Source organism: Gadus macrocephalus, chromosome 11 (genome assembly GCF_031168955.1).
Source record: "Gadus macrocephalus chromosome 11, ASM3116895v1".
NCBI lineage: Eukaryota > Metazoa > Chordata > Actinopteri > Gadiformes > Gadidae > Gadus > Gadus macrocephalus.
The window spans coordinates 6,437,593-6,461,675 of NC_082392.1; the positions used below are offsets into that span (position 1 = coordinate 6,437,593).

General features: G+C 46.6%; 5 protein-coding genes across 14 annotated transcripts in view; 2 read left to right on the forward strand and 3 right to left on the reverse strand.

Annotated features, from left to right (window-relative positions):
* Positions 1 to 1,436: 1,436 nt before the first annotated feature.
* lin37 (lin-37 DREAM MuvB core complex component) lies at positions 1,437 to 5,534 on the reverse strand. Of its 6 annotated transcripts, none has more exons than XM_060064308.1 (11): positions 5,420 to 5,534; positions 5,099 to 5,181; positions 4,970 to 5,009; positions 4,139 to 4,214; positions 4,002 to 4,052; positions 3,875 to 3,904; positions 3,140 to 3,225; positions 2,333 to 2,496; positions 1,805 to 1,936; positions 1,641 to 1,717; positions 1,437 to 1,539 (listed from the first exon to the last, which is right to left on the reverse strand). In XM_060064308.1, the coding sequence occupies exons 3-11, from the start codon at positions 5,001 to 5,003 to the stop codon at positions 1,452 to 1,454; spliced, it is 738 nt and encodes a 245-aa protein (XP_059920291.1). In that variant the 5' UTR covers positions 5,004 to 5,009; positions 5,099 to 5,181; positions 5,420 to 5,534; the 3' UTR covers positions 1,437 to 1,451. The 6 variants fall into 6 exon arrangements, with proteins under 6 accessions (XP_059920291.1, XP_059920292.1, XP_059920290.1 ...); XM_060064309.1 differs by having other exon boundaries at positions 5,327 to 5,479; XM_060064307.1 differs by lacking the exon at positions 5,099 to 5,181 and having other exon boundaries at positions 5,420 to 5,525.
* Positions 5,535 to 5,608: 74 nt separating this feature from the next.
* On the forward strand, positions 5,609 to 11,653 carry proser3 (proline and serine rich 3). Of its 4 annotated transcripts, none has more exons than XM_060064259.1 (14): positions 5,609 to 5,710; positions 5,837 to 5,959; positions 6,059 to 6,167; positions 6,610 to 6,761; positions 7,043 to 7,197; positions 7,319 to 7,416; positions 8,295 to 8,374; positions 8,653 to 8,786; positions 9,103 to 9,584; positions 9,656 to 10,095; positions 10,186 to 10,381; positions 10,751 to 10,904; positions 11,227 to 11,308; positions 11,486 to 11,653. In XM_060064259.1, exons 2-14 carry the CDS (start codon positions 5,949 to 5,951, stop codon positions 11,535 to 11,537), a joined length of 2,145 nt encoding a protein of 714 aa, XP_059920242.1. In that variant the 5' UTR covers positions 5,609 to 5,710; positions 5,837 to 5,948; the 3' UTR covers positions 11,538 to 11,653. The 4 variants fall into 4 exon arrangements, with proteins under 4 accessions (XP_059920242.1, XP_059920245.1, XP_059920243.1 ...); XM_060064262.1 differs by having other exon boundaries at positions 5,625 to 5,959; positions 9,103 to 9,330; positions 9,403 to 9,584; XM_060064260.1 differs by having other exon boundaries at positions 5,625 to 5,959; positions 9,668 to 10,095.
* hspb6 (heat shock protein, alpha-crystallin-related, b6) lies at positions 11,554 to 13,842 on the reverse strand. Its single transcript, XM_060064315.1, has 4 exons — positions 13,691 to 13,842; positions 13,272 to 13,435; positions 12,653 to 12,775; positions 11,554 to 12,132 (listed from the first exon to the last, which is right to left on the reverse strand). The coding sequence occupies exons 2-4, from the start codon at positions 13,425 to 13,427 to the stop codon at positions 11,980 to 11,982; spliced, it is 432 nt and encodes a 143-aa protein (XP_059920298.1). The 5' UTR covers positions 13,428 to 13,435; positions 13,691 to 13,842; the 3' UTR covers positions 11,554 to 11,979.
* A 951-nt stretch (positions 13,843 to 14,793) lies between these two features.
* On the reverse strand, positions 14,794 to 17,072 carry psenen (presenilin enhancer, gamma-secretase subunit). The gene is made up of 4 exons (XM_060064320.1): positions 16,882 to 17,072; positions 16,568 to 16,647; positions 16,218 to 16,322; positions 14,794 to 15,226 (listed from the first exon to the last, which is right to left on the reverse strand). The coding sequence occupies exons 2-4, from the start codon at positions 16,626 to 16,628 to the stop codon at positions 15,087 to 15,089; spliced, it is 306 nt and encodes a 101-aa protein (XP_059920303.1). The 5' UTR covers positions 16,629 to 16,647; positions 16,882 to 17,072; the 3' UTR covers positions 14,794 to 15,086.
* Positions 17,073 to 17,961: 889 nt separating this feature from the next.
* kmt2bb (lysine (K)-specific methyltransferase 2Bb) overlaps positions 17,962 to 24,083 on the forward strand; it is a 55,771-nt gene continuing 49,649 nt past the window's right edge. Inside the window, exons 1-3 of one of the 2 annotated variants that reach the window (XM_060064242.1) lie at positions 17,962 to 18,343; positions 20,026 to 20,104; positions 20,259 to 23,960. In XM_060064242.1, the coding sequence (XP_059920225.1) occupies positions 17,999 to 18,343; positions 20,026 to 20,104; positions 20,259 to 23,960 (4,126 nt within the window). In that variant the 5' untranslated portion in view covers positions 17,962 to 17,998. The remainder of the gene's footprint in view (positions 18,344 to 20,025; positions 20,105 to 20,258; positions 23,961 to 24,083) is intronic. The other variant, XM_060064243.1, reaches the window with a different exon arrangement.

Consider the following 24,083-nt stretch of genomic DNA (forward strand, 5'->3'; position numbering starts at 1 on the left):
GCGGTCCGCGAAAGGTCCTGATGACCATTTAGTGTCACACGGGAAGTCAATTGTTGGGAGCCACTGATTTGGGGAACACATTAGGTACATACACTGTAATTAACGGTAAAGTATATAGTAACGTGGTATTTCATTTGGCATGCATAAAAAAAAACTGTATAAAGTACGAAATGTCGAAATTGTCCCTCCATGCATTAAAACACTCAAATCCAAGGTGATGTAGGGCTACAACGATTTAAAAAAACTAAATTTGACTTAAATGTAGAAATTGACTCCACGCATGTAGTCAAAAGTACTGTGCTACCATCTAGTGGCCACCATAATTTCCAAAGAAATAAAAGTAGACCAACGCATTCAGCTAAACATTGCAATACCAGTTCTACCATGGCCAGGAGTCCAGGACTGTTCTCATTCGGATGAATGGAAAAGGTGGACTTTTAGGGTTCATTTGGGACATGATATACGCTACGACTCCATCTGCCATTTATACTCCAGTGTGCCCTTTTAATTCAGCACTTGTAAGGTGAGTGCGATTAGCCGTTACAAGCCATTTTGGAAATCTGCCTATTCTGACATCACAAGTGGGCGTGTCCACCTAGATGTATGCTGGATAGATCAGTCTACCAGCCTAACCAGTGGACTGTAGCAAACGTTGCTCATATATCCGTCATACATCTAGGGAGACACGCACACTAGTGATGTCAGAAGAGGCAGATTTTCTAAAACTGCTTGTAACAGCTAATCACACTCAAACCTGATGGTATAATATTTCACCTTTAGATATATACCAACAAGAACCTACTAAAGCCAAGTCTACTAGGATGGGCTCTGAACCCAGTCTACTAGGATGGGCTCTGAAGCAGCACTTCGGGGCTGAGTCAATGCGATCGGTCTCAGTGTAGAATACTGTATATTATAGAGTGGGAAATTATCTTGCAAATGATGCTAACTACATCTAGTGTTTCATTTCCGCCATATTTTACGAACATCCTCCACTTGAAAGGCGTGGCAATGAACAGAATATTTGTAAACATTTATTTTTAATTCATGTAAAAATACAAAAAGCATCGAGCAGCAGCCCATACGTCGTTTTTCTGTTTAAATATACGTTAACGAGCACAACTAAAACATGCTATTCCTTGAAACTCTCATGACCTCGGCATTAGTCCCCATTGCTAGTTTGCATTTTGTTTGTATATCAAGCCCATGATAATTATTTTCTCATGGGAATGGTTTAGCACCTGGATGTAGCAGGGGTGATCATCAATGTTTCTGGGGAAATATATTGAAATGAGTTGGATCTACTTGGTCACTAACCACAGCACATACTATCCAATATATCTTATACAGCAAAACAATCTCAGCTCAATGGGAACACCCATTTCTCCCAAGGGCCAAATCCAATATCAGCTCTTTAAGGCTGAAGGCTCGAAATATATGTACAATCACACTCATTGATCGTACATCTCCTTCATCTCCTTGAGGATCTTGATGCTCTCGCTGTATCTCATCTGGTTTCGGTTGGAGGATTCCTTCCACCTGCAAGACACCACGCCACAACATTGATCTCTCTTCGAAATAACAACGACATCCCTAACCCCGAAAACACTGCTACATGCAAAACTAAACATCTGACTTACTTTTGTCGTATCTTTTTCCATCGTTCCATGTGGTCACAAAGGAGGGCGCCGGGAACAGGAAACTGATCCACGGCCAGCTGTCGGGCGGAGAACACATCCTGGGACTAAACACCACTGTTCCCTCACCTCGCTTCTACCACGTGAACCACGGAACCCGGCGTTACCTTGGATACGGTGGGCTTCTCCGTGGCCGGGACCCTGAGGTTCAGGGGTTGTCCCGACAGGCTGACGGGGCAGGGGGTGGGCGGAGGGAGGCTGTACACACCCTGGGGCTTTCCGTTCAGCATGTCGGTTATCTGGCGACCCCCATGGAGGACAGACACAGGGACGTCAGTTCACACATACAACACACACGCACTTGAATTTAAAATTACAATTGTAAAGTAAATATTACTTTTGCTCTAACCTAAAATAGACCCATAGATCCTTTCCACTGTTCAAACAAGGTACTCCTGCGTTCTAGATACCCCTACATACTCCTTTGTCCTACATACTCCTTTGTCCTACATACTCCTTTGTCCTACATACTCCTTCATATTGGTTCAAACTCCTTCGTACTCCATTCTCCTACGACCTTCCCACCATGAACATCCATTACATCGGTCTCCTCTTTCAATAACCAATCAATCAGGCACATATCCCCCCCCCCCCCCCCCCCCCCCCCCAGGGGCACCGCTGCTCCCAAGCCAGACCTCCTCCCCCCCCCCGGGGGGCTCCGGGGGGCCCGGGGACGCCGGCTGCTCCGGGGCGGCGGGGTTGTTCCTCATCCAGGCGCGGCAGATGGGGTAGAGCGGGCTGCTGGTGTTGAACTGGGCCAGGTCCACGCTGCGGTCAAACAGCTTGATGACGTACGTGTCTGAGGGGCAGAGGAACCACAGAGGACCGACGGTAACCGGGGGGGGGACTAGGAAATATCACTCGGAGACGATACCAAGCAGCCTTAATGCCTGGGATTTTACTTTTGAAGTGTGTTTGGTCAACAATAAAATAAAAATAGAAGAATAGAAAATATCAACTATTTACTTCATACACTCAATTAGTCGGATGATTATTTGATCAATTCATTGATTGGATGACGTTGTTTACACAGAAAAATGCAAGGTTTATGCGTTGAAATGTCAAAGATGAATGAAACATGCAGTGCTCAGGTTAAACCCAAAATAAAGATTTTGTACGGCAGTAAAGAGACTGAAAGATAACTATTTTCACTGATGGGTTTTGTATTGGTCACACATGAATGATTATGAGTCAGACATTACTAATTTACAAAGTGTTGACAATATGTATATGTATTGCCTCACTTCCTCAAGGCAATATTTCACACTTTCTGCCTATTTGGCTTAACGTCCAGCTCCCCTCAACGGATATTAACATCCAACCACCGCCAGCGACATGAGGAAAGGGGGGTTCCAACATGCTAAGACCCTTTAATACATGTTTACCGCCTGTTCACACGCAATGAGCCAGAGGCCATGATTTAAACGGCTAGTGATGCTCACTCTGTTTGAGCTGATTGCTCTCTGGTAGGCCATCCTCCATTTCCTTTCTCTTCTTCCGTCGATGCTGAGGGAACCGAGACGATGATCTGCAGTGGGGGAGTCCGGGAACATTAACTGCTGTCTACCCTTTATCTTTTCATGCTAAAATCATGTACATTTTTATAAAATGGTGGTCAGTGAGACCTCTAATGTTGATATTACAAGTTCCAGGTAAGCATTAAAAGAATATACAAACTTGTCTCGCTTTAATCACCAGTTATGCTAATACTGTAAAATCCTAAACAAATGTGTACTACCGTACCCTAGGCTAATGAAAACGTTGATTTGCAACCTCTGACATGAGAAACGCTGTTGGAGATTCAAACAACAATGTCCCCATAATTACAAATCATTTCAAGATTAATAACCAAACAATGCCCCAGGAAACACTACTTCCAACATAATAACTATCATCCCCACACACCTAGGATACTAAAATGTTGGCAGTCATGACGATGTGATGATGAAATGCACGACCCTTATGGAGAGAGATAAGAGAGAAATTTGCACTAAACTAGTTTAATTGCCGTCTACACACTCTTGCTCTCTCCTTCCAAGCTGTGGCGTTGATGCCAACAAAGTTATTATCCAAGTTGTCCATAAAAATTGGTTCCATAATAGTTTCCATAATAGAGAAATGTTATAAATTGTCAACATACATCTGCAACAGCTATCTGCTCTCATTAAAACCCTTACCGTTTTCCAGCAGACAAAGGAGACAAGTCCCTGGGAATGCAGCAAACAAAACCACACGTTGGTTAATGAATGTGAAGTAGGTTATACATTGAATAAAAGTTGCATAAACGTCTGTTTAAAATCCTACTTGTTGAGAGAGTCTGCTGTCATCTTCCCAGCATCGTCTTCGTTCTGCTCACTAGGCAGAGTAAGGTCATGTTGGCTTCCAACTACTCCACATAAACAACTTTATTCATGTTGAAATGTGCAGATAGGTCGACCCACCTCTCAGTGTCATTCTTTTCAACCAGAACCTGCAAGACGGCATCCAAACGACTGCGAGCAACACTCCCCTCTTGATCTGCACACATGTCAAGCCCTTTCTGTTAACATTACTACATCCGCAATAAATGGTAGCCAGGTAAAATTCAGCAAATATCATGGTATCTATCCTAAACAGTCACTTAGAACTATATAAGAATATAAGTCTCATGCAAAACAATATTATTGCATCCCATCAGTCTGGTGAGAAAATACTGAATAGTGATTAGTGAATTTAGGGTAACAAGTCTCGTTAAATAATACAGAATAGTGAATTGAGGATGAGATTACACAGAATAGTGATTAGTGATTGTATGCCTAGAACTCAAGTAAGTCTAGGGAAATAATACAGAATAGTGATTAGTGATTTTAGGATGCGATATTACGGAATAGTGATTAGTGATCATCGAGTTATAAGTAAGTCTAGTGAGATAATACAGAATAGGGATTAGTGATTTTAGGATGCAATATTACAGAATAGTGATTAGTGATCTTAGGGTTTTAACTCAAGTCTAGAGGGACAATAAAGAAGAATTATAAGTGATCTAACTATGCGATCATACAGAATAGTGATGAGTGATCCTAGGGTAGAACTCAGGTCCAGTGGGACAATATAGAAGAGTGATTAGTATTCTTATTCTGTGATAATACAGAAAAGTGGTTTTAGGGTTGTAACTCAAGTCTAGTGGGATAATACAGAAGAGTGATGGGTTATCCTAGGGTCAGGTCTAGTGGGATAACACAGACGTGATTGGTGATCTGAGAGCTACAACCAGGTTACGTATCATATCTCACCAGGTCTCTCCGTCTTGATCTTGAGGTGGTGCATGGTGATCTACCAGATACGCAATAAGATACACAATAAGACACAAAACAGAGGCTTCACAGAACCACCAACCAACGACCGACAGCAGTGTACAGTACCTCATCAAAGCTGGGATATTTAACAACAAATCGAGATTATGTCAAGTTTCCTTTGCTGATGGCGAGGAAGCCAGCAATATTATCTTTATGAATAATGAATCGTATATAGTTAAACCAGACATTAATAACCATTCGATGGCCTGACTAGCAATACATTTCTCACATAAATTACTCTATAACCACAACTGTAACAGTAAATTATGTGATATATGTTTATAATTATATTACATTTTTATTTCCACGCTCGGAAGCAATCACGATTCAATAAAAGACAATCAGATAAATGGCTCATATGAAGCTTTCTTAGTCAGATATCGTTACCGTTGTGGAGCTAGCTGGGTTAGCCTACTAGCTTGTTTACGTTTTGAACATTTGGAGACTTTCCTCTTCCGCGCGCTGTCATCTTCCGCTACACTGATAGGTGCAAGTGTTGCGTGGCCCCGCCCTACGTCCATGGTCCCGCCGCGTCATTCGTTTACCACTACGTCCATCAAAGCAAACCAAATGCCTATTGGTCCCACTTAATGGAGGGGTCATAACGTTCGTCCAACACAACAGCCTCTGAACTAATACCAAGTCGTTTATTTATCAAATAAATCAATCTCCACCACGGTATGTATTGTAAACCACAACTCGTAATGGTTGTTGACTGATATTTCCAAACGAAGGAGACCTTTTGAAGGACCAGGTTATGCACATGAATTTTGGTTAAATCCATGGTTACTTTGTTTGGTGAAGTAAGTGAACAGACGCGGAAGGCTGATGAGAAATGTGCGTTTAAACTGCGTCTGTAATCGTCTGACACCATGCTGAGCTCCATCTACAGCTGTTCTGCAGTATCTGTGTCGATATGAAGTCCAGGTAGGAACTATGGGGCGTCTTCATCTCAGCTAGGTTACCGGTGGTGAGATGGATGGTGCCATTTGCCAGGTGTGATGGTTATGTTGTGTTTGTTCACAGCGTGGCTGTGTTTACCAGAGAGGATCCCTTGCCACCTCTTCCGAGCAGGAAGACTGGCTATCACCCATCCCGCAGACAGAACCTCACACAGAAAAAGAGCTCCAAAAAAGTATGTTTACAACTTTTATTTTGTATAGAACTGTATCCACATGTTCATGTATTCCTTTGGTAAATAGGCTACCACACTTTTTTTTGTCTCCTGTTACATAGTGAATTCGATTGATTAAACCTGGTTGTCAGCACCTGCAGACAATTAGGTTGAGACCATTTAGTCTCCTAACTAACCAATCTCATCTTCACAGCAGCAACACCGTAGTAGTTAGTTTCCTGGTTTTTCAGGTACTTTATGTTTACTTGTCAACAAACAACACTTAAGAACTTAAAACCTCCGTGTTGTGTCCCATATTATGTACGGCCTCCGAGCCAGCCGTAACACTCCGTAGACAACAGATCCTGGACGGCCCGGCCAGCCGGCCAACCCTCTGAGCACAGCAGAGCAAAGACAATAACAAGGCCTGAGCAGTAAACCTGGTCCCACCTGTCGTCTCCAGACCCCTGCAGACGACCGACCGGCCTGGCCCTCGACGGACCAGGGATCTCCCTCCAGCAAGACGGCCTTCCCTTCCAACACGGATCCGCCTGGACCCTCTGCTGGGGGTTTCAACATGTCTTCCCCCCACCAACAGGATTCAGTTCTGGCAAGGTACAACTGGTTTTGGTGATGAAGCATAGCTTCAGGTCGTTCCCTAGAAACGTATAAATGCTGCAGTGCTGAATACCTTTACCAATCAATTTCTCCTTAATTGAAATGACATGTTATACCTTAGTATATAATATGTTGAATATAAATCAAAAGCTTTCTTAATGTAATATGTTCTATGCCTCCGTGTCGCTATCTATGAACTAGTTATTTATTTCCCGGTGTAAAACTCCCACACCACAAAACCCCCCCCTCCTGTCAACGACGTCTCCTTGCGTTCGAAGGTACGTCCAGCGTTTCCGCTACGGCGAGCCCAGGAGCCGGGCGGAGCGCCGACCGGTGTCCCCTGCTGCCGGGAGAGAGGAGGCACGACTCTTCTGGTGGATGAGTCCCTCGTCTCCTCCTTCTAGTCCCACACCCCGAGACTCAGGAGACATGGGTGGGCTCTCGACACCGAAGCCCCCCCCCCCCCCCCCCCCCTCATGATGTCAACACTGATCCTCGTCAGCCGATGACCACACCGCTTTAACCGGAGCTATTTCTGACATGTTTCGGAACAGATGAAACAGCTGCCCTGAAAGAAGACCAGGACCCTGGCAGAGGCGGGGAACTCGGAACCTCAAGACCGTACAGGGAACCACTTGATATCAGCTCGTTGGTAGGTCAGCCAACTGCTATATTAAGCTGCGTGAACGTGTAACTAAATATATTTGATTCACCGTCACTGTGAGATGGGACACCCCAGAATACAATCATGGACTCGACCACAAATCATAGCCTTATCTCTCTAGAGGACACAAGAGAAATGTCAAGTGCTAAGTGTGTTCCGTCTATGGCCTGCTGCTGGATTGTCTGCCGGCACGTAAAGGGTGACATTTCTAGTGGGGATAAATATTTAAATTCCACGACCATGCCACATGTCCAGCTTGAAACTTTTAGAATTTCTAAATCAATCATTAGTATTCCTTGTTTAAGTTATACTGCAGGAGTTCATTTGAAGTTCATTCAAACTAAAACATGTTAAATGCAGGAAAGATAACAGTAAAGGCATGTACACTCATCATCGCATAATTTTGCTTTCATTTTTACTATGAAAAGCATTTGGATTTTTTATTGACGCTCGTATGCATTTATACAACATCAGTGTTGAATACTTGATTCTGATTGGCCAATAACATTCCAAGGGTGTGCATTTATTTTTCAATCATTTGACACCTCTTCCTTTAACCGTTAAAATCAATGTGCTACAAATTCAACCAAAACAACAAGGGTCAAATGCAACTTCCAGATGTTTCCTTGCTGGCACAAAAAATAAACATAAAACAAAACCCAAAGAGCAGCTCAAGACCCTTGAGACTGGGTGCTGGATCCTTGATGTAGTCATTGTTATTGTGTTATTGTACAGCGCAGGAAATAAGCTCAATGCATCGCGGAACAGCCCATCACGGTTCATTCCTTACCTATATTGTGTGTGGGTAGGTTACACACTTTACTTATGCTTGTACCGGGGTTTGTTAATCCTGTGTCCCTGCTCAGGACCTGTCTGACTCCTCTCTGGGGGACCGCTGGGACAGTGGGGGCGTGCAGGAGAGGGCCAGCCGACTGCTACAGAGGAGGTGGGAACACTGTGTGGGTGTGCGGGCGGTACAATAAATTGCATATTAACCAAAGTCGCGATTTTTAACCCCTGGAATTTTTATATACATTTTTATATACTTTATATACATTAGGGACCACAAGATCATAATAAATCGGTTAATCACTTGGAATAATCTCAATCAAATGATCATGCCCAATAATCATCATTTTTGTCAGATCACAGATCAGAGCGGTAGAGTGTGGGGGGGGGCGTTTGATCCCTTAACGGTGTATCTTCTCTCAAATTCCCTCTCAGTGAGAGCTCCGTCAGCAGTGGCTCCCTGGTCGTCAGCTCTGAGGGCCTCGGGGGCTCTGGTTTATCCTCCCCCGTCAGCGCGAATGAGCCGTTCCGAAGACCCTTCTTTCCCTGTCCGATTGAACCGACCGCGTGTAAGCCGCAGCCTCAACCTAAGACGATTGTGTTCTGCACTATGTTATATTGTACTGAATGTGTTTGTGGAATGTGTGTGTGTGTGTGTGTGTGTGGGGGGGACGGCTGGTTTAAGCAGCCTCACCTGGGCCAAGTCCGGCTGATTGGACTCTTGGACTGGGTGTGGCTGCATACCTGTTGTACATTGACCAATCAATGTGCACAGCTTAAACCAGCCATCCCCACACACACACAATGTCACACTGCATTATGTTATGGTGTATTATACATGTTATACTGTATTACTAAATGCAGTTTTTTTTCATGAACCTACAGGTAACAAAAGCTCATCTTCGGCCACTGTGGGCCCCTCGCAGAACAGCTACACGCCATCTTCCTCCATTAGTCGTCAACGCCCGGAGGAAGACATCCTCTTCCAATGGCGGTTGAGAAGGAAAATGGAGCAGGCCAGCCACTGGCCCCCGGCCCCCTCACAACCGTTCCCTAGCTTCCACCAGCACCAACCACCTTCAGCCTGGCAGACCCCTACTCTCCACCAGCCACCTTCAGCCTGGCAGACCCCTACTCTCCACCAGCCACCTTCAGCCTGGCAGACCCCTACTCCCCACCAGCCACCTTCAGCCCTGCAGAACCCGAGTCTCCACCAGCACCAACCACCTTCAGCCTGGCAGAACCCTACTCTCCACCAACCACCTTCAGCCTGGCAGAACCCTACTCTCCTACTGCACCAGCCACCTCCAGCTGGACAGACATCTAGTCTCCACCAGCCCTCAGTCAGTGGCTCCATGGAACATATGGTATAAACTCACACATATTTTGGACCCATGTACTGTCCTTCACAGCTCCTCATTCGCCTTCCTCTTAACAGTCTCTTGAACAGCGGCCTCAGGACCAGGGACCCGAACCGTCGCAAAGAACGCCGCCATCCATCCTCCCCACGCCACAACACGGGAGTAAAGGAACGCACGGGCCGTGTCCCCCAACCGCGGGCCCCCCCTCGACATCCACCCCCCGTCCTGCGTCCAGCCAAACGGCCTCCAGTCACCAGCCGGCGAGGGAGCCTCCTCTCTGGGATGGATTCCCTGGTCCGGTGCCATCGTCTTTTCCAACAATGCCACCCAAAGCCCCGACCGACATCGCCCCAAAACACTCTCGACCAACCGCTAGAACCGTGACTAACCCTTCCGCGGCAGCGGGCGGCCGGGAACCAGAGTCGTGTCCCCCCCCGCCCAGCTCCTCGGAGCCGACAAAGGACGAGCGGAGCTCTGACACCAAGGAGCAGAAGACGGCCCACAGGAAGCAGAAGAGGTGCGACGCCGTGCCCACCCTGTGTCTCATAGGACCACGTGAGCCGTGGGACGAAGCCCCTCGCCGACTGCTCTGTTCTTTGTCCCGCAGGCGCCCTGCTGGAGACGGGCCGGGCCCTCAGACCGGGGGCTGCTCGCGGCCCCGCCCGGACAGCATGGCAGCGCCCGCGCCTCAAAGGTTGTCCCCCGACAAAGACACACGGCAGAGGAAGAGCCAAGCGCTCCACCAGGGGGTCTGTTCTGCTCAATGTGCCCCGCCGTCTCCCGTCCACCTGGCCTTACGACAGGTACGGTACTATTGACCTTATTCACACAGTGAATGTGATGGGTTAGCACGGACTATGTTTATTAAACTGCACTTTAGGAAGCAAACGTGTGTCATTCTAATCGTGGTGTAATTCTACCTGATGTAGTTCCATCTGGTGTAGTTCTACCGGGTGTAATTCTATGTGGTCTAATTCTACCTGGTGTAATTCTACCTGGTGTAGTTCTACCGGGTGTAACTCTACCTGGTGTAATTCTACCTGGTGTAGTTCTGTGTGGCGTAATTCTACCTGGGGTAGTTCTACCGGGTGTAGTTCTATGTGGTGTAATTCTACCTGGGGTAACTCTCCATGATCTCTAAATGGCCGACGCTCTTAATTGGCTGCGGACAGGCGGTTTCCGAGGTGCTGTTCCCCACGCGGCGTGCCTCTTCCTCCTCCGTCCCCCCGCGGTGCGCCCCACCTGCTCCGCCGCGGCCCCAGGGTCCCGACGGCAGCGCCCAGCCCCCCGAGGAGGTCCTCTCACAGCTGCTCCGCGACGCCGAGGGTGAGACGCCAGCGGGGGGTAGCTCTAACCTTTAGCCCTTTGCGCTGACTGAGGAGGATATTTTGGATGCAGATACTCTCAGACATTCCAGAACCAGGGACCGGATTCTAGAAGCATGTTGCCAGTCTGTTGCCACCACGCTCCGGGCCTCCGTGCGTGCCGCACTATGCACACACATTCCACAGTGTTGGATTTGAATACAATGCATGCATTAATGTATCATCTGTGGATGTAAGCTGAATGGAAGTCGTGGCCGTACTGCCCTCAAATGGAAAAGGAATCGTTTCCGATCCTTATTATTTATCGTGCGTCTCTTGTTTAGATTCCGACGGAGAGGAGTTCGGAGACGATGGTTTACTGCAGGTGCTACGCAAGCAGAGGACGCGAGTGAAGGACCAAATAAGGTGATTTAACCGAAGCAGAGCCTATAAATGGACATACTGGTGTAGTTTATCATCGTCTCATTCCTGCCTGGATGGTCCAGGAATGAACCAGGTTTTGTGCGTGGGGAAATGTCATTTGAGGAATGTAACGGTTGATTTGCGTGCTGAATTTATGACGTTTTTCTGCTTCTCTTTCAGTCAAGTGGACTCCTTGTTGGAGGAATTCACACCAGTGGCGGAAGAAGCTTGAACCAAGGAGCACTTGCAATACTTTTGTTTTTTAATTTTATACATAAAGAGTGCATTTGTATCATGTATTTATAAAGATGCTGTGACAAATATAAATTAAAACATTAACTTTTGAAAGATCTCTTTTTTTTCTCCATATTGTAAACAATATATTGCATAGATTGTCTCGGCAAAACCAATTTGTTGTTAGTTCTGAATACATTATATTTACAATGACTTTTTTTTATAACATTGACATAAATATCCGCTGGCGAGTATATACACATGTCAGAGAGTGGGAATATCTGAGCAGTGCCAGGAACTTGCTGCTCTGTTCTGTGTACCGTGTTCTGGGTCATGGCAACCTAGGACTATTTGCGCGTGTGAAATCCAAACATATGCCATCACATTATTGAAAAACATAGCAAAAGGGATGTGTCTTGGTGCATAGCGTCAACACCCCTCTAGCTCTGTATGGGTTGCATCGGGAGCATCGGAGCGAAGATGATGAGGATGCCCTCCGGGGAAACGGCGGACTCCAGCGCCATGGTGTCCACTCCCTCTGGGATGCGGTAGCGGCGACTGAACTGTCGGGTCATGGTGCCGGATCCGTCCTTCTACACACGGGACAACATCAGAATCACTTAAATGACATCTAATTGTAAAGTACACAACAGTCACATTCTTATCGTTGGTTCCTCAACAGCCACATAGCAACAACAATACAAGATAAAGTAAATACAGATATGTAAAAATAAGTAGCAGATGTGTAAAGTGATCAAGTGGTAGTGGTACCAGCCACGGTTAATTCTAGTGCAAAAACGCTGTGCATTACAGAAAAACATGTATTTAAAGTGTCTTTTGTAGTGTGTGTGGGGTTGGTTTGGGGGTAGTGGATTCCTCCAGGAGCCTGACTGCTTGGAGGAAACATCAAGCAAACACACAAATGCCTGTTTTAGGCTTGCTTACTTTAGGCTTTACTTATTACTGTCTTAGTTTCTCTTAATATCCTTACTTTATTTTATTGTATTATTTATTATTATGATCTATACTGGTACGAGGTTGCCAACCAAGGTAATCGCAGTGTTTTCAATACCTATCTAAGTGATAAAAAAAACATGAGTCCCAAGTGCCCACCTTCTTCTCTTCGTGCTTCCCCTGGACCTCCACGAAGTCCCCGCGGACCTTGACCAGAAGGTCCTCCGGGCTGAAGAGCTTCACGTCCACGTGTACCGTGAAGCCGCTGGGGTCGCAGTTTACCTGCCCACACATGGACATTGTCATGGCTTCTGGACATAATGTTTATTTATTGAACCTTTATTTATTCAGGGAAGGCCATTTAGAGCAGGATCGCTTTTTAAATGACGCCCCGATTACAATATTACAACCAAAAATACAAATAGATAAACAGTAGGTCAAACAACCAGAACAACATTCCAATACATATAAATTATACAATACAATTTATATTGATCTGTATAATGTGGTGGTCGTTTTAGTGGGAGTATTGTGTCAGACTGAAATATGTTATTTTAAAATCATAAACATAATCACGGTAACGTGTAGCCCATAGTCTGAACCAAACTACCACAATATATATTTTTACCTGTTCTTTTATTTTTACTGATATTTATTTGCTTTATCTTGTATTGATGCGGTTGTTGAGGAACCAAGCATACTAATTTTACTCGTGTGGACAATAGGATGTAATAAAAGTAATTCTGATTCTGATTCAGAATGAAGTGCTCCGACCTACCTGTGTGGAACTGGGTGACTGCCGGGCTTCTGGAAGACGGAGACCCAACTCCGATGCTTGTCCATAGATCCCGTTTAACTGCGGTAGGAGAGGAGGCAGAAACTTCTCCCAGGAGATCCCAGTAGCGGGTAGAGTGGCGGGCAGAACGAAGTCCATCTCCAGATCTGTTGGAAAAAATGAAGTGGTGGAAGTTGTTGCTGGGCAGACTTGTGGTCAGCAGTGCTACTCCAGTACTTCCACTCGGGATCCTGTGTCCTGTGAACCTCTAACTTTTATGAGCGTCAACATCTCCACCCTTGCTATTTAATCTGCGCCCCGTCAGGACTCGTAGGACCCTCCCCCTCTCTTCCTAGGAAGTCAGCAGGTGGTGATGATGATGATAGTGGTCATGATCCTGGATGCAATAAATTGACACTTACCGTTAGGAAATACAAGCAGCGGCCAGCAATGTGTTGGCAGCCAGTGGGACCGTCACCGAGTCGTGCTGGCGCCGTCTGGAACCGTCTGGAACCGGCCCCCCTTACGCACAGTGATGGGCGGCTTTTATTCTCGGGTTACATAATAAATTGGGAATTCCGTGTGGGGCACCTTGATGCTCTTCTGGAGCAATTATGCGAATGCCCGCGGGTGTTTGGCCTGAGTCACGGGACGACAGCCCATTGTTTTGGCGGGTATGCAGCTGTCGCAGGGTAATGAGACAAATTAGCTAAAGAAAGCGGGCTTAGCTCTGAAATGTGGACCAATCAAATTGCAATAGATGACCACATTAACGTTTGTATTTCGTGTGTGTGTCTGTGTGCGCTTGCGCGCCTGTTGGTGTGCGTGCGTGCGTGCATGTGTGGGTGTGTGTGCATGAATAAATTCATCCTGATGAGCCGACCAATAGCAGACCAACCAGACCAGGAGGGGGGCGCACGGCGCACATGCCGCAGCACAGGTCATTAAGCGCTCTCGCTTTCTCCCCCCTCCGTCCAAATAGTTCAGAACTTGAATGAAACAGAAATGTTTGGAATAATACGAACGTCAGAGACTAATAATAAGTTGTAGTGACCTTGGTGTCACGCAATTCTATATTTGCTCATGCACAGGCCGGAATAATCCACCCATCGGTAGATGGATAGACAGCAAGTTAGATCAGTCTTTGTCATCATGCAGTGCTGGGGTATGAGACAGCGTATCACTTCATGACCAAGTCTTCATCCTGATCCTACCTGTTGACATCTCTGACCTATTGTGTCCAATAGTGTAATGTTCCTCTGGGGAACATATACAGAGCATATAGAGCTGTCACTCAGGCCTTAGCCCGTCTAAAAATGGCCCTGACTTTGCCTTGGAGCTGGAGACGTACATAAGGATAGAGTTTCACAACAGGCGCCTATGTGATGGATGCTTTTAAAAGACTTATGTTGGCCTGTCAAACACTGGATTAGAAACAATCAGCCTGATTGGTCGAGGTCTCCCTGAGCGGCTACACCCCTTATAACCACATTTATCATCTTGGTTCAAACAAGAAAGTTGGACCAACATTTTATATACATTTATTCACTGGTATTATGCAAGTAAAAAAAAAAGGGTACCATCAAACACAAAAACGTTGATTTGACAAAATAGAAAGCAGTTGGAAAGTGGTTGTCATTTAACCTTGGGAAAAACTATCTATTGCATCTAGCAATTATGCACATAAACATTCCCACTTGCATACTGCAACATTCATCTTGAACCTTTATTAATAGTCAAACTCAACAGAGCGCTCGAAGTATGCGTATTGGCAGGTAATGACAGCTTGGGCCGTTTGCTGGTGTACACACTCTTGTTTTAGGGAATGCCAAGTGGGATGGTGAAGGAGAGGTAGTCCCCCACTTCGCCCCATTGAGCGCGGTAGTGCTGATATATGGTAATCCAGGTGGTCAGCACTGCCACCCAGATGGCCAATCCCAGGCCCGACCACTTCACATCTGACAGGAAATGACACGCGTTAGAACACCCAGTGTTTACTCTATCAGATCCTGCTGTCAGAATTCAGTTATTGTTAGCACTACCGTAGTAAAACTAAACCTTTACTTATTCAGGCAGAATCAGATGGAAAAGTGTGATTTTCATTATATAAACATGGGAGAGCAGTCATAAACCAATGACTGTAGAAACAAACATTGGCTGAGAAGGTTGCAAATGTCCCAGAAAAATTGTCACGGGCAATGATAAACAAATAGAGATTTAAAATGAAACAAAACAATATTGTAAAACTACAGCTAAAAACTATGGATGTTAGACCTTACAACTGAAAGGTGCTGTAGGGAAGAGTGTAATTTGAGTTTTAAATTTCATAGCCATCGATCAGCTACTAGTGAGTAAAATGCCCTGTGATCACATATGTTCAGATGGACTATGCCTGCCTCTGTATGAGGCTATTTAGATTTGAAACCGCATCCGGATCATTTCTAACCAAGCCAGGAATTTCTTTTGTGCCAGTCAATCACAGGTGCGTGATATACAACACTGCTACATGGAGGAGAAACATAGATCGTTTTTTAGGGTTGTTTAGTTTTAGAATCTCTTCCACTCTCTCTAGAATCACACTTATTAGAGCACCTTCAAGATGCTATGCCCATAATAAACTATAATCCTGTAATGAATTAACATATAGCTTAAGATGTTATCTTTCAAAGAATAATTAGTGTAAACTAAGTGTTTTTGTCCAAATATAATTGATTGGGACCGTTGTCTGTATTACTTTTCATTTCAGGGTAACTTGTCAAGCTTAAAGTTGGGGGTTAACCTGTCCAAGATGTATTGGAAATGTGCTTAAATACTCAAGTACTTACTCAAATGCCCACATACTAATCTTAAAGAAACAGACTGGGAAGATACACAACATGCATAATATCTTAGTAACAACAACATACTTGAAGTTCGGTCATTACATGCATAAACGGATTAGACACTTACATGCTTTGATTTGAAGTTGTTCGGTGTAGGCAGGCTTAATGAAGGCCTCTTGGAAAAACCAAACCACATTTACCAACCAGAGGAAGGGTAGAAAAGCAAACCCCCCTAAAAGAGAAAATTCAAATTGTGTAAAAAGGGCGCACATCACCATTCTTACTTCTTAAAATAAACGAATACAAACAATAAAGGCACTCATCTTGAAGAATGTGGCCTAGATTAGAATAAAGGCTTTCATAGCGTCATGTGATCCAGTCTAGGGGAGCCTACTTCCCATTCCAACAGAGGGAAGGCAGGAATCAAAGCCATTGAACGTTTCAACGTTCAGCATTAGGGGTTTAATAATCACTTACCTAGATAATACTTTCTGCACAGGCCGAGTTTCTCTTCATTGGAGACCCTTTCTAGATTCATTGTAGGCCTATTTGGTGGTCTAGAAAGTCATACACGAGAAAATAGACGAAATTAGTGACAATTGAATGTTAGGGAATTGTTAATTTTGATAACAATCGTTGTAAGGGTCACTTATAAACAGCACACAAATAGCAGTATGTTACTAGACATGAGTTAAACAGGCTGTGGTACCTATAGGAAAATGATCACAACAATCATTGGGATCACCAAGATAGACAACAATGGCATTCGCCCAACCCGGTCACACACTCACCCTGGTGCCGATGATCGAGAAACGTATTTTTAATGAATTGTGTATACTCCTGTTTACAGATTTAAGCTGGAAGGGTACGAACGGAAGATATAAACTCATTAGACTGCGTTTTTACCAGCAGAAGACTTCCTCGTATTCAGGGCTAAATCAACGACTCGACACGGAAGTGATCGCCTCGGTTCTACGGCAAGCGAGCGGAAATAGATGATTGGCAGCTTGGCCATTATTTTGGAAGTAAAGCTCCAACAGTGTATAACATATACAATATATATATATAACATCATACTGTATATATATAATATATGATTAAGGGTCATTGTTCGATGCAACCAAATAAGACAACAACAACAACAACAACAACAACAACAACAACAACAACAACAACAACAACAACACACAATAACAAACAATTGTATCTATACAAATAACCATGGACAATATAATTAATAGAGTATATATCCAATAGAGGGTATTGGAATTACAGCTCTAAATTAAATGCTCATTTTGTGCATAACATTAAAATGAATCCGAAATACTGGGATGTGAAGGGCTTTAATTTATTTATTAAAAGGTTGTTACCATCAATAGTCTCAAATTCTGTACTGGTACACCATGGTGGCATTAAGTAAAAGGTGACTTTTAGACGCTAGGATTGGCGACAATTATTTTGGCGTTTTAGAAAGTGCTTTATCCACAATTTAGAAGCGCTTTAAACACTTTTATTGTGAAGAACACACACTTTGCTGCTAGATGCAGCACATCTATGTTTTCCCCTCTGGCGTTTCCTTTAAACACACGCTACTACATACAATTGATCAAAGTCACGCATCAAAACTCAATCAACACAATAATTAATCATAACTCAATTCGAGGTCATTCATTTTTTGTTTACACTGAAAAGAAAACTCACTCTCCCTTGAAGCAGTGCGCCTCCTCGAATGTTGCCAGATTGGGCACGATTTATGTCTCACTGGCTGGAGAGTACCACCTCAGCCAGTGATGCCAGATTGGGCGGGAAATCGGTCCCAATCTGGCAACACCTGCCCCCCCGCCCATCTCCCGCCTTCCCTCCTGCGTCTCCTCGGACTGCTACGCTATCCGTGTTGTTGTTGAAGCAATGATGGCGGCAGCGGGATGCGGACCAGCAACCGCGGCTGCCGTGGGAGGACAGGGTGGTGGTACTGCTGCTGCGGCTCGGGGTCGTTTCCCCGGCCGGCCTCGCTATTCTCGCAGCCGTCTGCACTCCGACAAGCGATGGCAACTCGGGCGATCGGGACCAGAAGCGGACGACGTGACCCACGGAGGCCCGAGGCCCGCCAACCCGCCGCCGTGCCTCGCGTTAAACGAAGACCCGTCTCACTGGCGCCTGCTGGGGATAGAGGCGGACCACAAGCGCCTCGGTCAGGCCGGGTGGGACAGCTCGAGTGGGAGTGAAGAGGTGAGGTCCCAAACCCACTCAGGAGTCAGTACCTTTACTTAATTCTTTCCACATTGTGTGTCTGTGTGTGAGTGTGTAGTGTGTGCCGTCCCCTGACATCGTGACTACCGGGCAGAAACGTCAACATCATCCCGCTAACGTCCGGCGGAGCTCCGGGCTGGTCGGGCGGCTGACGCTCCCTACTGAGCCTGAAGCCCCGCCGGAGAACCCGATCCGCCGTGCCTCTCACGGTGGATGTGCTTGTCTTCCGTTGTGTATTTATACGTGTTATAAGCAGCGTTTTGCTTCAGTTGTGGGCCGACAGGCGATCGCACCACAACACATGCTTGGCTCAAGGGGACGGGGCATTAAGTTCGCTTAGCGTTAATGTTTCAACAGTTTCAGTTTTTTTCCTGCAAACTTAGCCCCGTGTTTAAAAAAAAGTATTTTTTTTTTTAATTAAGCAATGCACAAAGAGCGATAGTTTGTACACACAGGTGGGACTTCTAATATAATACGTAATCGGTTCGCATAGGCCCGTTACCGTATCACCAGCTAAAGGAGTTAGCCGCTAACGTTAGCCAACACAAAGAGGTGGACCGCCGATGCAGAAGCTAACGCTGGTTGTTTCCCCTCTGGGACCCCATGTCCAGCTGTGAGATATGCTGTCCAGAACTTACTAAGGATAACATACATGTGCCCGTATCAGACTTTGCAAGGTGACATACAAAGATGCATTGTAGTGTAGTCCACCATGCTATGTACCAGAGCTAGCGTTACTGTGTGTAGCCAGCGTTAGCTCGCCTGGCTGGAGTAGGGAACACTTTAAATGGGCTCGGTGGAGGGGGAAGGGCTGTAGTTAGTTGCTAGTTTGTATGCGTTTTAATCCACTGAGCTACATATAACTCTACCTTATTACAGGTACAGCCTCGTACCTATATGCTATATGCTCGTTAGTACCACATATACATGGGCTGTAACGTTGTGTGCTTCCAGGCCGCTTCTGCACATATGACACCACTGCTGATTTGGAGGGAACACTATAAATTGGTTGTAATGATAACTTTTCGAGGGAATAATGACATTTCGTTAAAAGTCCTTTTCGTAATGCATTGGAAACTAATCTGATGTGATCCAGCCATTCATTCGGTTCATGTGTTGCAGTGTGAGGTAGAAGGACATAAGGCTATATCCCGCAGTTGCATCTAGATCTAGATCTGCTTGTATTTATATGCCTTTAGCTTATATAAAGGGGGGCGAGAATGTGTGTGTGTGAATGCAAATGTGCATGTTTAATGAAAACAATTATTTGCTCTGAAATGTAAATATGTATGTAATTGAATTAAAATATAACTAAACACCCTTTAAGAAAAAGCATTGAGAAACAGGCTAACTCTTCCAAATGAATTAGTAAAAAAGTTGTTGGTTTTTGTAATGCATTGGAAACGAATCTGATGTGATCCAGCCATTCATTCGGTTCATGTGTTGCAGTGTGAGGTAGAAGGACACTGCTACCCCCAGTTGCATCTAGATTGGTCATATTTTAGTTAATTGTAACACGTGTAATACTGATAAGATCTGTATTTGTATTTTGATCCTCGTTAATTACTTGGTTGTTGCACATTTTCAGCCATAGGCGTTTATCCTACATGGCCCTATGAGGATTAGCATCATACAGTGTGGATATAGGGTTGTTTTGCGTGTTAATGGCTTTGTGTTGTTTCTAGGGTGATGACTTCAGAGGGTTTGAAGCTGAAAGAAAGGGGTATAAAGGACCCCTGCGGTCACGAAAGAACCCCACTAAAGGTACGCAATATGTTTAAATGAACAATTACACAAGTGTTTGAACATGCAGACAGCAAAATACATATCTCACATTCGGAAATCCTCCAACACGGCCTTCCTATCGGTGGAGTTAATACACTAGTCTCATACGTTGGTATTGTGTTCTGTTGTCTAGGTGATCCTGTCAGCACCAAATCTAAGAGGCAGAAAGAGAAGCCCCCGCCTGACGAGGGGGAAGGTGGGACGGGGCTTTCCGTTCAAGACCCTGAGAACGATGTAAACCCTGCACTGGAGGCCTACACCTTGTTTCCTGACACAGAGCCAGCCAAGGACGGCAGGAAGGGATGTCCGAAAGGAAAAAATGCTACGGAGAGACAATCCACCAAAAATGGAGCCTCCATAACTTCCCCCCGGATTACCATCAAGCTGGTGGCCAAGAAGAAGGTGAAAAGTGAAAAGGGGGCTCATAAGAAGACGATGAGGAAGTTGAAGATTAAAGGATTTCAGGATCAGGAGCAAGCTAAGGAGATTCAAGGTGACCAGATCTCTAGTGCTCACGTCAAATTAAAAACGGAGCCCCCCAACGATAGACACGACACCGGGGGGGAAGACGCCGAACCGACCAGGCGACGAGGGAGGTCTGCAGCGAAGACGGCGTCCCCCGGTGTCGAGGCGAGTGCCAAAGCGGAGGTGGACGACCAAATAGTAGAGGAGGGAAAGCCAGACGACCAACCCGACCGGGCGTCTGAGAGCGGAAAAGCCGAACCTGAATCGAATTTGGATAAATTCGCGCCGAAATCACAGAAGACCCCGGGAAAAATCACAGATGGGGATAAACCGTTCCGTAAGAGGAGTAGAGCTAGGAACACAGCCCCTAAAACGGCCGTAGATTGTGCGGTTGAACCAGAAGATCAGAGTACAAACAAAGTTAGCATGGCTGAATCAACATTAAGGGTTTCCAGGACAGAGCAGACCAAACCGTTAGGTGGGAGGGAAGGCCGGAGGCAGAGCAAGAGGCTAAACAAGGACATCACAAGACCAGACGTCGATGATAAATTATCTGTGTTCCCCGATAAGGGAAATGAAACTGGTGATGATGTGTTGTCAGATAAGGAGGAAATGAGAATACCAGGATTTAAATTGTTCCGAATTAGGAATCCCAAATTGGACATCCCGGCGAAGAGGGCTCGAAAGAAAAAGAGGAGCAAGTTTGTCTGGACCATCACACTGGTGAAAGGCGAAAGCCAAGCACAGGACACTGACACTTCCATTCCATTGGCGGAGGAGAAAATGGGGCCTGATGTGAAGTCTTCCACTCTTTCTGAGACCAGTGTCATTAAATGTTTAGGCGGTTCAGAGAAAAATGCAGACAAAGCAAATTCGGATCAACAAAAGATCGACAGAGCGGATACATACAGTGAGAACCGTTCCCTGCTGAACAGTGCCGTACCGTCAGAGGACAAGTCCTCCTTACAGGTGGAAGTTGAAGTGGAGCAAACATCCCATTCCAATTCCCAAGACGGCCCCAAAGCAGACTGTGGGAAAGTTCCACCTCTTCAGATCAAGAAGGTCTCGTCGCCAGGTAAACACAAAAGCTCCAAGCCCTCCTTTTTAATTCAGCAAGCCAGCCCTTTCATCGAGGAGAAGGACGAGGACGTTAAAGAGTCCGTGGAGGTCAAGGAGGAGGAGAAGCAAGGGTGTGAGGAAGCCCCAGAGAAGCCCCCGGAGTTGCCCACAAGCAGGCTGAGGAGAAGACCACCCAACCCTACCTTCACCCTGCCAACCAAAAAGTGTAGCGCCCCCAAGACATCGCTGACTTCGAAGCGACGGCTGAGAACGAGTAGAGATGATGACAGTACGCCCCAAGTTCTTGCGGAGAACTCCACTGCAGCTCCGACCGAAGGTGACACATCTTCTAACGTACCCCAAGAAGTCCCCTGTCCCCAGGCCGTGTCTGAGGAGACCCCGCCACTCCTCTCAGAAGCTGTGGTTCCAGAGGCGGTCGTCGCGGAGGCCGTGGTTCCCGAAGCAGTCGTCCCTGAAGTGCCGGTCGTTCCTGAAGTTCCGGTCGTTCCTGAAGCTCCGGTCACTGAAGCCCCAGTCTCGAAGAAAGCTTCCGAGGATCCTGATCCAGATCCTCCTCATCCCGTTCTGATGGAGGGCCCAGCGCAGGCTGAGATGAACGAGGCCAAGCCGCCGCTGAGCGAGGTCAAGTCTTTGCAGCCCAAAGCGAGGAGACGGAAAACCAAGCTCTCGTCGAGGAAGAGGAAGAAGTCCGCGTCGCCGGAGGTCGTCTCCACCAAGGAGCCGACGACATTGGAGGCCGCTAGTGCGCAAGCGGTGGAAAGTAATAGCGCTTTGTCTCAGGTAAAAGAAGCCACCGCTGTTGTTTCTCAGGAGTGTGAACAGACGGAGGTGCAGGAGGACGACACTGTGCCTGAGGAGGCTGAGGTGGGAGATCTCCCTGTGGTTAAAGAGGAACCTGAAATCCACGCCATCGATGACATCGAGTCGGTCGCCGTGCCAACAGAGCCGCCATCCATTGGTCTTCAGAAATCATGTCTACCGAAGAAACCGAGCAAACCTGGGAAAAAGAGACGGCGAAGTTTGATCGGACAGCGTCCGAAGCAAAAGCAGAGGTCCAGGAAACAAATGGATTCTGATGACCTCTTCCCTGAGATCCCACTGAGTGAGAACCTCGACCTGTTTGAGGATTTCCCCGACCTCACTGCGTTGTCCACGACGCAGTCCTCTCGATCGAAATTAATTGGAGTGCATAAAAAGTTCAAAAGAAGGCAAAAAGGTCTAAAGATGCTTGGCTCCAAAAAGCCCAAATCCCAATCCAAGAAAATATCCAAAATTGTAGAAATGGTGTTTGACAAGGAAGACCTGAAGCAGGAGGAAACCGACACGTTGGTAGACGATAGCCAGTTGGACGTGCTCGATGCTCAGCCCGGAAAAGCAAAGTTCCTCAAGAACATCAAACACTTCATCATGCCGGTGGTCAGCGCTCGCTCCTCCCGCGTCATCAAGACCCCACAGCGGTTCATGGACGACGCCGGCATGTCTGTGTTACCACGAAGGAACTCTCCAAAGAAAGGGCTACATCTGGGTCTGCCACCGCCGCCGCCACGGCCGGTGAAGAAACTGGACGAGGAGGAGGAGGAGGAGGAGGAGGAGGCGGCGGAGGCGGCGAGGGAGCTCTCCCCATGCCTGCCTCTGGAGGAAGACCTCCTGGGAGACGCTCACTTCGACGTGGACCTGTTCTCCATCCAGGGCCTGGACGAAGTCGACGCGGACGTCGGTGGGAAGGTCCTCTTCGAGAAGAGGACGGCAAAGTCTGGGAAGAGGAGGTCACTACTGAGGAACCCCAGCTTCAAGTGGCACGTGCCGGGCGAGTCCGGGGAGGAGGTGTACACACTCTCCAAACCAGCCGAGGGCAAGTTCGAGAATACGTTTTCGCCCAGCGCGTTTGAATTGCCTCCCTCGCCGTCGAGCAACAGCCAGACGGTCCCGAAGAAGAAGCGACCGTCGAAGTTCAACAAGCAGGCGGTCCACCTCAAGATCTACAAACGGCTGAAAAAGCTGCACCCGGGACTGCCTCGGAGCAAAAGCAAAGCGGTGACGGAGAGCTTCAGGAGCAGACCGCCCCCGCCGCCCGTCGACCTGGCGGAGGGGCTGGACGACGAGGTGAAGAGCATCAGCCTCCGACAGAGGACCACCAACACGGAGAAGGGCAAGGCCAAGCTGAAGATCGAGGACCTCGACAGCCCCGGCGTGGTCAGGAAGGTGTCTGTGTGCGTCCGGACAGGCTCCAAACTTCTCGCGCTCAGCGACAGCGGGCCCCTGCGCTTCACCGGGAAAGAGGAGCCCACGGGTAAGATCCTGCCTGTGATGCTTCACGTTTTCATGTTTTTAATATCTAAAGTGATGTGTCACACGTTCCATGTTATAACAGTGCAACAGTCAATGAAAGTGGTGTTTGTCCCTCCATTTAACA